We start from the raw sequence: 15,558 nt of genomic DNA, 5'->3' as shown, positions 1-15,558 counted from the left end.
GTCTATTCCAGAGGGTCTTGCTGTTGGAGTTGGATTTGGGGCCGTAGACAAGACTGCATCCGCCACCTTCGAGAGTGCCAGGTAAGCCCGTGGCACCTGAGCGCCCAATGCCCTGGAGCTTTGCACCGAGTACAGCGTGACACTGGGGAATGCTTGTTAGCTGGCTGGTTCCTGCACACACACATACATACACAGCTCCACGGGAGGCTGAAACTGGGAGAGGTGGGAAGACGTGAGAAGATGTACTCACTCAAAGAAGCAGGTTGGCACAAAGGAGTTTCAAGTGAGCCATCTCAGGGAGACGCTGCCCTCTGAGCCGTTTAAAAGACTAAAAGCAGCATTTGACTCTGTTAGCCGATTCCCTCCTTTTTGAAGGCTTCCCTTGGCTGTCTAGACCCTGGGCTGTCCTGTTTGCCTCCTCTCTCACACCTTCTCCAATGTAGCGTCTCATTTTACAGCAGGGGTCTATTTTTCACTTAAGACACTCTTCCTGGGCAATCGTACCCACCGTCTGTAGCCAATCCTCATTCTCCACGGATTTCAGCTTTTGTTTCTAACCCCGAGTTTGCGCAGTCAGTCCTGGACATGCGCACCGCAGCGAAAACTTGGAGCCGGCCTTGGTACGCGTTCCCAGCTAAAATCAGGCAAGGCGGATTCAAACTCTCGGACTGAAAACAAGTATCCCTTCCACAGGCTATTCCTACCAGGTTTGGGTTTTTGTTTTGTTCCTTCTTTTTTGTGGTTTAGTTTTGCATAGTGTTAGAACAGTTTGCACAGGTTGTAACAGTGCCGAGAGAGCAAATGTGTATGTTAACTAAAGCCTGAGGTCCATGCTGCAGGCTGTGAGTTCAAGGTTAATGAATAAGCAACATATATTCAATGAGGTGTCTTTAAATGGAAACCTACATGAAAACAAGGTTATGCATTGATTGGCTGACAAAAATGATGTGACCAGAGGCTTTCAGTGACTTGACCTGGTGTTTTCCAGAAACACTCCACTCAGTATTTGCTCAGACAGTGTTCATGGTGACTTCATAGGATATCAGTATTGTGAACAATAAAATTGACTGAGTTTTCCGGTGATACCCAACTCTATTTCCAGCCTAGATTTCCCCTGACCTTTATTCCTATGTGTTTGTCTATGGTCCAGACAACTCACTTCGATATCCCAAGTACCCTCACACAGTCAAGTTTATTTAACCGTCCAGTACCCTGCCATACCTGCTCATCCTTTCCTATTCACTGCCACCATCTATGCCCCGCTGAACAAGCCAAGCTTGGCTGTGCTCTGCAACGCTTCACTTCCTCACACTGCCCACAGACAATGAAATTCTGCTTGCACCGGAATTCAGCAGGACCTGCTAACGAAATGGTTGACAGTTCAAATCTACCTAGTGCCTTGGAGGAAAGGCCTGCTGATGTACTTTCAAGAACATCAGTTATTGAAAACCTCTTGGAGCACAATTCTGCTCTGACACACACGAGATTAGCATGAGTCAGAATTAAGTTGATGGCAACCAGTTTGCTAGTTTTTAGATCAGATCACAGCACTGGGGTCACAACGGGGTCTTATCCTTGAGACATCACTGAGGTTAATGCTACATGGCCCAACTACACACATAAAAAAGTTATCCCTACAGCCTCTAGGCTCAAGGAGACCAGGAAGGGAGCTCCCATCCCAGGGTAGAAACTCATGCCTTCAGGGGACCAGGTGGTAACAAAAATGAGTGGAGCCAATCTGTAGAAGACATTTGAGAATGCTGAAGAATGAAGTGAACTTTTAAAAGACAGCATATGCTTTATCTGTTGTTGTTGTTGTTAAGCGCCGTTCAGCTGGTTCTGATTCATATTGACCCTGTATAGGGTTTCTGAGGAGCAGCTAGTGGTTTTGAATTCCTGGACCTTGCAGTTAACAGTTGCTTATCCTACAGTGCCACACCAGGACTCTCTATCTGAAGGCATTGAATTTATAATTATGCATTTAAAAACATATTCTGGATAGAAAATTTAATCTATATTCCTGGATTGTAAATGTGAAATTTGTTGAATTGATGAAGGTTTTTTCTGTGAATATTTTCACCATAATGAAAATGAACAAACCAACCACCAAAAATGACCCCATCGAACAGGTCTACACTGACACACATGGGGTCTCCGTAAATTAGAATCAACTTGATGGCAACTGATTTGGTTATTTTAAAAACTATGTATAAAAAGTATAATTTGGGTCAAACACATGGTCCAAGAATACCGGTCTCTGAAATCTAGCTCATTCAGTGTTTTCAGATTGGTGCAATCATATATTCTTCTTCCTTTTTTAAAAAAAAAGGAAATGCCCCCATCTTGAATAATCATCCCTGTATCCGGTGGCCATGGTACCAGAAACTAGTTCTCCAATAATCTTTCTCCCAATTTTCCTTGGTGGCTGAGCTTGCAGGAGACCCCTTATGTTCCATGAGGCAGTTACAACATCACACCCCTTAACCTGTTCCCAGCCAACTTGGGGGCCCTGTGTGTTGCATGCAGTCATTGTTGGTCACCCATTTCTTAGATTACATGTTAAGGGTCATGTGTGCTCCTTGAAGTCCTGAACATGTGTGCAGCCTGGAATGTTCTGGGTGGAAATGTTCCCAGTTGTCGATGCCTTACTCCTTCTTTCAGATTCACTGTATCTCCAGCATTGTCTGTAAAGCGATGTCTATCGTGAAAATCAAATGGGGCAGAAAATGGAGGAATGGTCTTTAGAATAACAAGAAATGCCATCCAATCACCGTGAAGTACGCTCTTGACGCTCTCCACACTAGCACTGGGTGTGGGGTCGGGGAGTTTGGATCTGGGTCCCTTGACATAACCATTTTGACCTTGGCCTTAATGGACAGCAGTATCTGGTGTGTGTGGAGTGTGGTGGGAGGAGATGTGGGTGATGAAGGTGCTGGAGGGACTGACCTTCCCATAAAGGAAACCACCTTCTCTAGAAGGTCTGTACCAGCCCATGGCAGCCACAGGCCAGCCACTCATCTGGTGGTGCCATTGTCCCAGGACCTCACTGGTCAAGTCCAGTGCCCTTCTCTTCTGCCGCCTTGGACCTCTGTTCATTTGATCACTACTTCCAGAGAAAGTGGAGCAGAAATATCTCCAACTCAATCTCTCGCTTCTCAAATCGACTCCCTTTATTTTCCCTAAACCCTCAAAAGAATGACTTGGCATCAAGGAAGAAGAGCACGAGCGGAATTTGGGACCCTATCCAGAGAATCAATGACACTAGAGATGGAGGCAGAGATGAGGACATGGATAGTTAGTTAGAGCAGCTGAGGACTCTAGACTCATAAAAGAGAAAGGCTGTGTGCTGGCGGCCAGGAGGCAGGCTTGCAGAATGTGCCCTTGGGTTGTTTAAATGATTAGATATTGTTGAGTGTTTTTTTGTGTACATCCCCAAATAACAACAACACCCCAAAACAAAAGAGGGAATGGAAGCAAATACTGTTGAATGATGATGCGTGGAGGGGATTGTAATCATTGCAATGAAACAATGTGTAAAACTGATGTTCTCCCATGGAAAGTATCACTCAAGTGTAAAACTGATGTTCTCCCATGGAAACTATCACTCAATTCACAATAAAAACTTTAATAATAATAATAATAAAAGAATCCCTTGGGTTGAGGCAGCAGGTATCAATATTTTCAGCCTCACAAAGCTGTCTGCTCAGTAAGTGTTCTTGAGGCAGGGTAAGCCCTGTTACCATCACTGTGGTATCCACAAAGTCTCTCAAGAGGGGTTCCCTGTACTGCAGGCTACAATGGGGAGGGCCTCCCCCTTAAGCAGACCCTTTGGTCTATCTTCCCCACTTATAAATCCATGAAAAGCTAGTGAGATGGGTTCTTGTTATCGCTCTCTCTCCCGTGCTCATGCTAGGGACCTAGCAGGAAGACAGAGACCAGAGGAAAGTGGCAAACGAGAACTTCCTACTCAGGGAGCAGAGAGGGAAGGGCGCTGACAAATTGTAGCTGGACACGCAGGAACAAGCAACCCTGCAGGTGTAGAGAGCTCAGCTGGGAGGTCAAAGCCAAACCAAGCAACCCATTGCCATTCAGATGGTTGCAGAGTAGCTTTGCCCCATAAGGTGTTCTTGTCCGCAACTCTCTGGAGCAGTTCTACGTTGCCACTCTTGAGTCCGACTCCACAGCACTAGACGACAACAGCAACCTTTATGAAAATGGATTGTCAGGCATTTTCTGGAGAATCGCTGGGCAGGTTGGAACAGCCCACATTGTGGTTAGAAGTCGAGTACTTAATCACTAACACCATCTTCAGTTGCTGTGACGTGTCATTGAATAACCACCCTGTACCTGGAGCCCAGAGTCCTGGTGTGGCGCTGTGGGTTAAGGCTGTGGACTGCCTTCCATCACCATCTTCACTTCTACCAGGAAACTTCGGCTTGATAAATTGTATTTGCGCCACCCACATGTGTTCTCAGTTAGTTTTTCCAGGAGAGGAAGGAGAAGGCAGGTTGAGTGGAAGATCATTCAGGTGAGATTAGAAAGTGAACAGGCAACTCTGGTGTGTGAGCTACTAAGGACATCAAGCTGTCTGCAGAATTTAATCGGTCATCAGGAGACCGGGCCCTCGGTGACATGGAGCACCGTGCATGGGGACATCATGTATCTGCTCCTTGCCTGTTCTTAACTTCCATATCCCCACAGTACTCCATGAAGGGTCTACTCTAAGTATATCAGTGTTTGGTTTTCCTCTGAGCAGTCTTGATCTCCATCCATCCATCCATCCATCCATCCATCCATCCATCCATCCATTCATTTAATGACTCTTCAGTGAGGCGTGTGCAATTGATGGCAGAAAACACAAGCGTGTGTATGACACAACTCTTCCCAAAGTCTTGAAATTCACCACCAGCACTGCCAGCAGCATGGTGAACTTGGCAAATGTAGATGCCCCACAACAACCAACCAAAAAGCAACTGGTACACAACCAAGGACTCAGAAGAAGAAAGAAATGCCAGATGCCAGAAGTCAGGTAGAGAACTCAATGGCAACACGATGAGTGGTTCTAGACTCTGACACTGGTCCAAGGGGCTGAGAGTTGGCCTTCTAATGCCCGTGAAGTGGACCAAGACTTGGCCTTGCCTGTTAATGTGATGGCACCAAAACACAGCCTCAACACAGAGCCCTAAGGTTTGTAGCCATTGCTTATCAATCAAATAGGGTTATGAATCCTCCCACCACCCACCTGTCAGTCTGTCATACTGCGGTGCCTTGTGTGTTGCTGTGATGCTGGAAGCTCTGCCACCGGGATTTCAAACACCAGGAGGGTCACCCGTGGTGGACAAGTTTCAGCAAAGCTACCAAACTAAGACAGACTAGAAAGAAAGACTTGGTGATCTACTTCTGAAAATGAGCAAATGAATCAGCAGAATTTTGTCTGATAAAGTGTTGAAGATGATTCCCACTAGCTTGGAAGGCTCTCAAAATACAGTGATGGCATCAATGATCTTGAACGTGCCATCAATCACCAAGGTGGTTGTAGGACTGAGCAAAACTTCCTTTTGTTGCATGTGGGGGTCACCAGGAATGGGAGCTGACTTGATAGCCGTTAACAACAACATAAAACCCCCTGATGGTCAGGAATGTGACACAAGAACTCGTCCTTTCCCCAGAACCTTGAATACAGAGTTGTGATCTAGGTAAGAAAGGGACATTCTCAACAAGATATTAAACCCCTAGAGCTGCCTCACACAACCCGTAGGGTCCAAACACATATACAGTAACTTGCACAGAAATCCAAGTAAGGAAATCAACATAGAAGTGGGTTGAGCAGAAGAAAGCATAAATCCTGTCCCTGGGAGCCCTTCTATCAAACAGGCACACCAGATGCCCACGGCGGCTGGAGGAGGGAGGAGGGAACCTCTAAAAATAGATGATGGGCTTATACTCATCTTCATGAAAAATAAAATCAAGACAGAGCACATAAGGAGATAAACCACCATTAGGGGGAGAGAGCACTTACAACACTGCAAACAATAAAATTATATGAGAAAAACATCAGACAAACCCCAATGGAGGGATAGAGTATGTGATCAGCATCCCTCAATACTGCTGAGGTCATTGACTATAAGGGTAGTTTGAGAATTATCTATCACAGCCCCAAGGAGTGTACAGAGACAAGAGAACTAAACATAACACGGTGTCCTAGATCCTGGAGGGGGTCTTGGAACAGGAAAAGGGTAGTAGGAAAAACTGGTGATGTCTGCATGCACTGGGAATAGTGTTAATAATAACATACCAGTGCGTACCATAGTAACTGACGTTGTTCGCAACATGTGAGACTATGTGTTGAGACAGAATCACTGTGCTCTGTTTGCAACTTTGCTGAAAATCTAAAACCATTCTAAAATGAAAAGTTTATTTTTAAAGAAACTAAGATACTGCTCCCACAAAAATAAAGAGAAGGCTTTTGGAATATTTAACAATTTTCAAAAGGAATGGAAGTTATACCAGCTTAATATAATAGTTCTCCCCCCCCCCCCAAAAAAAGGTGCAGATTTGGGAAAAAAAACAAAAGACCCAAACATGCCTTACCAATGGAAAAAGACAGCCATGAAAATGAGAACTCAGCAGACTTGCTGAATGGCATGTTAGATGTGACTGAAGGTAGAATTAATGAAATGGATTCTTGATCTGGGGAAATCACCAGAATGGAGCATGGAGAGAGAGATGGCAGCTAAGAAAGATAGGTTAGAAGACGCAGATAACAGAGTGAGAAAGTCATCCTTGTCTAAGAGGAATCACAGAATGAGAGAATAGGAAGATGGGGGCAGTCTTGAGGGCAGCTGGGTAAGAATCTTCCAGTACTGGAAAAAGGTACCACACATCTTCACGTTGAAACGGCGCATTAAGTCTTTAGCACGATAAATGAAAAAATCCTCCTGTAGACAGAGCAAAACCACAGCACCATCGTAACTCCAAGGGCAAATCGGAGACGACAGGAAGAGGCCGATTCCCTGCATAGAAAGGGGACTTCGCAGATCTAATGGAAGACGAGAGAATGATACCTTCAAAGTGCCAAGGAAACGTAACTGTCAGTCTAGAGCAAAGGATGGTAAACTTCTTAAAGAGCAAGATGACTTATGGGCCATCTAATTTGTCAGACAAAGCTACTCAACTCTGCCTTGCCGATGCAAAAGTAGCCACAAACAGACATGACTACCTTCCAATAAAAGATTTACCAAAACGGGCAGCTGACCCTTGGACTGTATTGCCAACTCTTGGTCTAAGGGTCTATTCCAAATTAAATTCTCGGGCAGGAAAAAATACAGACTGCCTAGTTTAATGTTCCCAAACCCTTACTACAAGATCTATGAGGATGATACTAAAAGAAAAACCTATTACCGGTAAGTAGACTGTGCTTCATAGACACCCTACGTGTAGCTCTGAGTGAAACTATTCCACACCGTTTCCACGGGTGCCATCTTTAAGGAATTACATCGTCTCATCTTCTCCCCACAGAGCAGTTTCAAACTACTGACCTTTAGATTAGCAGCAAGCACTTAACCACCACACACCAGGACTCCATCTGTAGAAGATTCATCAGGAAAAATAAAAAAGGAAAAGGAAGACATTAGTCAATATGCATCCAAGAGAACATGCATCTGCAGTAAGGAGAACAAGATGGAGAGAGAATGAATGAATGTTATGAAGATAATGCTGGGGGTGCGGGGGAAAGGGGCAGCGCCAATGTCATCAGATGGCTCTGCTTTTGAAATTCCAGTTTTACAGAAACATGGCATGCAAAAGGAAAAAAAAATAAAGAAATGAAAAAGACACAAGCTAACAGCATGCACGATTAAAATTTCAGAATCCCAGGAGGCCGACTTTTAGACAGAAAGCATGAGGAATAAAGGTCAATATTTAATGAAAGGAGACAGTTCACCAGGTAATCTAACCATCCTGCATTTGTGTACATGTAGTGGCAAAAGCCGCCAAGGGCTGAAAGGAAATTTGCTTGGATTGCCAGGAGAAATAGACAGAACTCTGATAGTGTAGTGATTATAAATCAGGCTGCTAATCTCAAGGTCAGCAGTTCGAAACTACTGGTGGTTCTATGGGAGAAAGATAAGACTTTCTTCTCCCTTAAAGATTTACAGCCTAGGAAACCCTATGTAGGGTCGCTATGAGTTGGAACCTATTCTAGGCACGCAACCACCACCACCACCACAATCTCATAGGAGAATGTCCTGCCCATCTCATGCACTATAGGGTGGAACAGATTAGAAATTGGCAAAGGGTAGGTAATTGACAGATAGACTGTACAGAGCCCAGGGTTAGAGAAGGAAGAAATTGACACAGGGTAAGTAATTGACAGATAGACTATACAGAGCCCAGGGTTAGAGAAGGAAGAAATTGACACAGGGTATGTAATTGACAGACTGTACAGAGCCCAGGGTTAGAGAAGGAAGAAATTGACAAAGGGTATGTAATTGACAGACTATACAGAGCCCAGGGTTAGAGAAGGAAGAAATTGACACAGGGTATGTAATTGACAGATAGACTGTAGGGAGCCCAGCAGTTGGAGAAGACACATTTCTTTCCAACACATGTGTGCATATTTCCCAAAACTGAGTGTTGTGCCTCAGAGGAAATCAGAGTAAATACCCTAAATCAGTACCATTCAGACCATTCTCTGACCTCACTGTGATGCCATTTAAAATCAACAACAGCAACAACAAAAAAACATAGCCAAAATAATTTCTTAGTGGGTTCTTAACCATTTTATGACTCAAATATTGTCTGCTTTGAGTTCTTTTCCTGAGACAAGGGGTTTTCAGTAATGGAAGACATGCAGATATCAAGGGGGACTTTTTGAGGTAATAAGGATTTTGATGCAATTATGTGGCACACATACAAGGGGGGCTTCAAAAGATTCATGAAAAAAAAAAAGAAAATGGAGTTAAAAGATAATGTAGTTTTCCACACACTTTCTGAGACCCGCTTGTATGCTCCAAGTAGACTCTGGAGATAGAATTGGTTAAGAAGGCCTGTTTCTTCAGATTCACAGGTCCACAGCGGGCGGCTGTTGTTTAGGGCCGTCCAATCGGTTCTGACTCACAGCCATACTGTACAGGGCTAACAAGGCTTTGAATCTTCGAGGAAACAAAAATCCTTGTCTTTTTCCCACCAAGTGGCTGGCGGGTTCAAACCACCTACTAATTGTGAACTCTGGACAGCAGAATCCAACATTCTGACTATTTGGTTTGTTGGCCCCTAATTTAGTGGATGGAGTAATGATGTGGCATTGTAGGATAAGCACGGGACTGCTAACCACAAGGTCAGTTTAACCAAGAATTACCTACAGCCATTCCTTAGAAACCCCATATAGGGTTCCTATGAGTCAGAAGCGCCTTGATTGAATTTAGCAACAACAAAAAATTTAGTGGATCCAGCTCAGACTTATCTTCAAACTCTGACACCAACTATTTCCTACCTCTTTCTTGTGTCCTGTTTATAATGCATCTCAAAGCATGAGATTCTCTTCTCTTTCACCTACAGCTATCATAACCACCTACAAGAGAAAAAAAAATGTAGAAAGTAGTTTCTTGTCAGGGATGGTCCTCAACATAGGAACTTGGTTCACAAGTGTTTGGTTCATGAGGAGGGGATATCCAGCGGCGATAGGGATAGCGAAAGAATACACAGACAGACAGAAGGAAGGAGACAAAGAGACACCCCAAAGCCAGGGTGGATACATCACTGGTGGGCAGACTTGGGAGTACAGGCATCGTGGCCTCTGCAGGCAGCAACTCACTGCCCTGCAATCTTTACTGCATGCCCTCCAACCCGTAAGGCACATCTGGGCAGGCCTGGGCCTCTGTTTTATTTAGGGGAGGAGCTTCACACCAAGCTGGGAGGGACTAAGACAGGATACAGCTAACATCAGTAATTTTCCAGACATTTAGGTAACTTTATATCGTACTTCGCTGGTTCGAATCCCAGGCCAGCAACTTGGTTTCTCAGGCTCCGTTAACATATCTGTAGCCCCTGAGCTCAGTTGGGGGAAGGTGAGAGGTAAGGACAAAAGGCTTGGGCGGAGTCTCGTTGTTTCAGCTTCCTGAGCCAGGTTTTCAGGAACTTGGCTGAAAAGCTAACACTTGGGACAGATTTAGGGAAGATGGCTGTTTTGTCTGTAGAACAAAGAACTGTGAAGTAGCTAAGATATTTTTAGTTAATCATTTGGAGGAAGGCTTGACCTTGCAACCTTCCCAGTCTGGGCTTTTAGGAAAATATCACATTTATCTGTGGACATTAAGGGCTCATTTTTGGAATTAATAATTATAACTGAACGCTAAGATGAAAAATAATTTGCCATTAACTGCCAAGTGGCTAGATCTGTTCCTCAGAGCCTGCGACCTGTAACACTTGGGCCTATAGGGCCTCGAACTTCTGACCAGGCCTATACACAGTCTACAACAGTTTCTCACTGACCAGGAAAGAAAGTTGTTCAGGAGTTGGCAGTTCGAACCCACCCACCTCGGAAAACAGACCTGGTGATCTGCTTCCAAAAGATCACAGCCTGGAATCCATAAGGGATAGCTCTATTCTGCACCCAGGGACTCACCATGAATTAAACTCATCCTTGGCAAGAATGTCATTGTGTCTGTATACTGCTATCTAGTGTTAGGATGCTGTTAACTGCATTGCTTTTGTAGCGTGTTTCCACCTCCCTTCCTTGTCCCTGCGTATTCATGAAGACTAGAAGCACTGCCTGCCGACTTATCAAATACTTATCCAGCAAAGACCAACCTATAGTTCAAGGGAAGCATACCAATTTCTTTCCATTTTAATACAAACACATTCTTCAGACATTACAGCCTTCGGGAGTTGGATATCTAAATGATGGCCCTTTAGGAAGTATTGTGATTTTCCTGAGAGGCAGGAAGCTCTCAGTTTTTGTGTAATTCAGTGGCAGCATCATATATAACTTCCTGTTGTAAGCTTTGATCAAGTGTATCCTGAGAAGACTTTATAGTCCGTAATGAAAATAGCATTGTCACCAATACGGACAATGAGCACCAGGCTGTGCACAACATAGGAGGTTGGTTGCAGATGCCACAGGCTGCTATGGAGAATCCATGAACAAATGACCAAGGTATGACTGAACTGGTTTCCTACTGATTGTCCCAACCAGCTGATGCTAACCAACTTAGTAAAGGTTGCCTGGTTGACCACCCTGCTTTAAACCTTACGTTGTTGTTAGGTGCCATAGAATCAGTTCCAACTCATAGCAACCCAATACACAAGAGACTGAAACACTGCCCGGTCCTACGCCATCCTCACAATTGTTGTTTGATTCCATTGGTCCTGCCTCGGTGTTAGTACATCTCATTGAGGTCTTGCTCATTTTCGCTGACCCTCCACTTACCCTACAGTGCCACACCAGGACGACATTAAACATTAATTTGGACTCATTGCAGTCCTATGTGGCAGAGTAGAACTGCTCCCATAGGATTTTCTAGGCTGTAATCTGTAAAGGAGCTTTGGTACCATAGTTGTTACAAATCGGGCTGTGAACCGCAAGGTCAGCAGTTTGAAACTACCAGCTGTTCCGAGGGAGAAAGATGAGGCTTTCTGCTCCTGTAAAGATTTACAGCTTTGGAAACCCTGTACAGGGTCACTATGTGTCAGAACTGACTCCATGGTACTTAACAACAACAACAATCTGTATGGGAACCAATCGCCATGTAGAACAAATTACCTGGAAGTTCAAGCTACCGTCTGTTCACAGGGTTCCTTAAATAACACCTGGGGGCTTCAGGGGAGTCCTCATGTGGCGTTGTGGGTTAATTCGCTGGACTGCAAAGTTGGTTTGAACCACAAGATCGGGGTTCAAGCTCACCAGCTGCTCCTCAGAAACCCTATACAGGGTCGCTATGGGTCGGAACCGACTCAAAGGCACTTAACAACAACAGGGAGCTTCAGGAGCATTGGTGTGATGCTGCAGGATAAGCACTGGACTGCTAGCCCTAAGGTCGGTGGTTCAAATCCACCATCAGCTCCTTGGAAACCTTATATGAATCAGAACGAATTGATGGCACTCAACGACAAGGGGGATTCAAGAAAAGAGCCACGATCGCAGAGTAGTTAAGCAATGGGCTGCTAACCAGAAGGTTGGTGGTTTGAGCCCACCAGCTGCCCCATGGGAGGAAGATGTGACAGTCTGCTCTGTAAACTTCTAGCTTTGGAAACCCCAAGTCTCAGTCCACTCGGTCACGTAGGATCACTGTGAGTCGGATTGGCTTTTTGTTTGGATTTTGGTTAGGTTTTTTTTTTAATGTTTTTTTGTGAATTATGTGATAGTTTACATGGGAGAACATTAGCTTTACATTCATTCTATCGTATATTGTTTCATTGCCATGGTTACAATCCCCTCCATGCATCATCAACCCACCAAAGGGTGTACACCACAAGCCTGCCCCCAGGTCATCAGCACACAGCCCCTCTCTGTCTCTGGGTCTGAAGTCCCCAGATGCTCCATCTCTTCATGTCATCGTCTCTGCCTCCATCTCTGACATCACTGTTTCTCTGGGTAGGGTCCCACACTCCTCTCTTCTCCCTTGATGGTCCCAGGGACCTCTGCTCCTGGACTGCAAAGTCAGCCACTCCCCTCTTTTTGCTGCAAAACATCTACCTTTACATTTCCAACCCTCACAGTCAGTCCTGATAGCAGTTATTCACTATTGAACTACAAGAGTCCTATCCCCATCTCCTTTCATCAGCCCCGCCTAGACAGACTGGATACTACTTAGTGGAGATTCTACCTTCCTCCACACCTCTGAATCTAGGTTCCCTCTTGAAAGCTTGTAAGCCAGTCACTTCTTGCCTTTGTAGCCCCCCACCCCATTTTGGGTAGCCAATGTCCAAGTTGCCCATCCCTGTCTACCCTGTGTATGGAGGGGGTGGGAATGATCCTTGCAGTAAAGATTTGTTCCCTCTTTTGAGCTACTGCATCCATAGGTGTAGGTCAAGTTCATCAAATTGTATCAGATTACTCTTTTTTCCTCTTCTTTCTTCTTCTAGTTGAGCTCTGATCATCCAGTCAGTGAAGCTGGGTCAAGTGGGTGTTATCTACAAGTGTGGGTGTTCTTGTGCATGTGCCCTCTCTTCTTATCAGCTGGATGCTTCACTCTCCACTCTAGTCATCTGTGGCTATGTCACTGACTCTGGGCCCAAGAGTCCCCAGGTCTTGCCACACTGCTGGCCAACCAGGTCTTCACCCGGGTTCACAGAAGTCTATTGAACATTGTAGGGCTTAGCTCACCGCTTCATTGCTGTTTTTCCCTCACTTCCCCTAGTCAGTGACCAACGTGGTCACCTTTTGATTAGTTTTTTTTTTTTTTTTTTTGAGGTCACATGAAGTTTTACTCCTCATTCCAGCAAGAGAGCACAAAAGAACAGAACAGGCATATGAAACTTGTACAACCATTGATTAGTTTTTAAATGCATGTTTGCCTCCCAGATCAAACAGTAAAGCATAAGTAAAATGTATCTTTTTGCCTGACTTTCAAACCATCATTTGATATTTAACAATCATTTGAGACAGTTGCTGATAGTTAACAAAAGTAACCATTTTTGTGGCAAGGGACAATTTACTTTTGGTCATTAATATTACCCAGCTGATGAGTACATCTATATGTGTAGAAAAAAAATGTGTATATGTGCTTATCTGTCCAGTTGTTGTGGTTGGTAAGCGCCATCAAGTTGGTTCCAGCCCATAGCGACCCTGTATAGGCTTTCTCAGGAGTGACTGGTAAGCTTGAACCGCCGACCTTGTGCTTCAAACTGATTTTGCAGTCCAGCGCATTTACCCACAGTGCCACTCCAGGACTTCTTTCTGCCCAGAATATCCCCCGAAGCAGGTGTGTATGTGGATTGTAGAGAAAAGAAAGAGGAGATAGAATTGTGCTGGCTGAGTCAGGACCTTGTTGTTGTTGTTGTTAAGTGCCGTCGAGTCGGTTCCGACCCATAGCGACCCTGTACAGGGTTTCCGAAGTCAGGACCTTAGGGAACTAAAATATATACTTTTAAATTAACATCCACTTAAGCATCTTCTAGCAAAACAAGCTGCCAGAGCCCTCTCCAGCCAGCTCTCTGACTTCAAGGCCAAGTGTCCCAGACTCTGAACTTCTGGAAGACCCTCCCCTCTCCTTGGCTCACCTCTTCTTCTCAAACTGCATATGTTGCCTTCCTCCCTGCCCACTAGATGGGGTCTCCACTCTCACGGAGGAGTCCCTGGGTGGTACAAACGGTTAATGTGCACTACTTCCAACTCTCAGATGTCCCTCAGAAGAAAGACCTGGCAGTGTTCTACTTCTGAAAAATCAAAGAAAACCCGGATTGAGCACAGTTCTAGTCTGACACACAACTCAATAGCTCCTAATATATTTCCTCACAGGAAGCTGGGGCCTAGCCTGGCCGCCCTGGTGCAGGAAAGTGGAGCCCCCCAGCATGAGGCTAAGAGAGTGCCCAGAGTGGGATTCACACTTGGACTTGGACTCCACCTCTTCCTGTTCGGCATTCCCCACACCCCCGGCTTTCCACGTGATCAGAGGTGATCAGAGTTGGAAGTACATTCTTGAGCCGACCTTTATCTTCAATTGCATATTGCGCTATCAATTTTATGCCGACAAACTCTGCTGTTGAATTCATCAAACTACCTGGACTGGAATGTGGGATAATCTTCTGGCAGATCCTTCTCTTAAATGTTTCTTTCCAGGCCTCCTACACTCTAATAGTCTTACCTTGAATGACTCACAGACAACTAAGGAAGCCAGCAGCTGGCAGACAGCGCCACCGTGTGGCAGTTTAGCATTAGAGCTTTCTAGATGATGCATACACAAAAGAGGGAAAATTAGGCAGGGAAAGGCAGTTGAGATGTAGGATGGATCAGAAGTTACAGCTACAAAAGTTGAAGACCATGAATATTCATATACAAATGTGTATAAAAGGTTGTGTATAAGGGTCAAATAGTCAGGGATTCGAATGGTTTGTACTAGATGTCTAATCTAAACGTCCATGGTTTGAACCCACCCGGTCATTCACCTGCAGATTAATTTATAGCCAAGAAAATCCGTGGACTAGTTCTACTCTGTGATACATGGGGTCACCGGGAGTTGGAATCCACTTGATGACAATGGGTTTTGTTTATTTGCTTGCTTTTAAGCATCTTTATAGTCCAGCTATTTTGACATTAATCGCTGTTGTTAAGTGCCATTGAGTCGCTTCCAACCCATAGCGACCCTGTGTAGGGTTTCCAAGGAGCCGCTGGTGAGCTTGAACCACCAACTTTGCAGTTCAAACGGCGTTGCAGTCTGGCGCATTAGCCCACAGCGCCACACCAGGACTCCTTTGACATTGATTGTTATTGTTGTTGTTGTTAAGTGTGGTGGAGTCGGTTCTGACTCATAGCGACCCTGCACAGGGTTTCCGAGGCTGTAAATCTTTACGGGAGCAGAAAGCCTCATCTTTCTCCCGTGGAGCAGCTGGTAGTTTCGA

General features: G+C 44.9%; 1 protein-coding gene across 2 annotated transcripts in view; it reads left to right on the top strand.

Moving 5' to 3' along the window:
* SLC39A11 (solute carrier family 39, member 11) overlaps positions 1-15,558 on the top strand; it is a 426,313-nt gene that overhangs the window by 352,843 nt on the left and 57,912 nt on the right. For both annotated transcript variants that reach the window (XM_006872299.1, XM_006872298.1), the window contains one exon: positions 12-81. In XM_006872299.1, coding sequence (XP_006872361.1) covers positions 12-81 — 70 coding nt within the window. The remainder of the gene's footprint in view (positions 1-11; positions 82-15,558) is intronic.

This window comes from Chrysochloris asiatica, unplaced genomic scaffold (assembly GCF_000296735.1).
Source record: "Chrysochloris asiatica unplaced genomic scaffold, ChrAsi1.0 scaffold00192, whole genome shotgun sequence".
Lineage (NCBI taxonomy): Eukaryota > Metazoa > Chordata > Mammalia > Afrosoricida > Chrysochloridae > Chrysochloris > Chrysochloris asiatica.
Note: the sequence above shows the minus strand (reverse complement) of the source record. Positions and strands in the feature narration are given on the sequence as shown.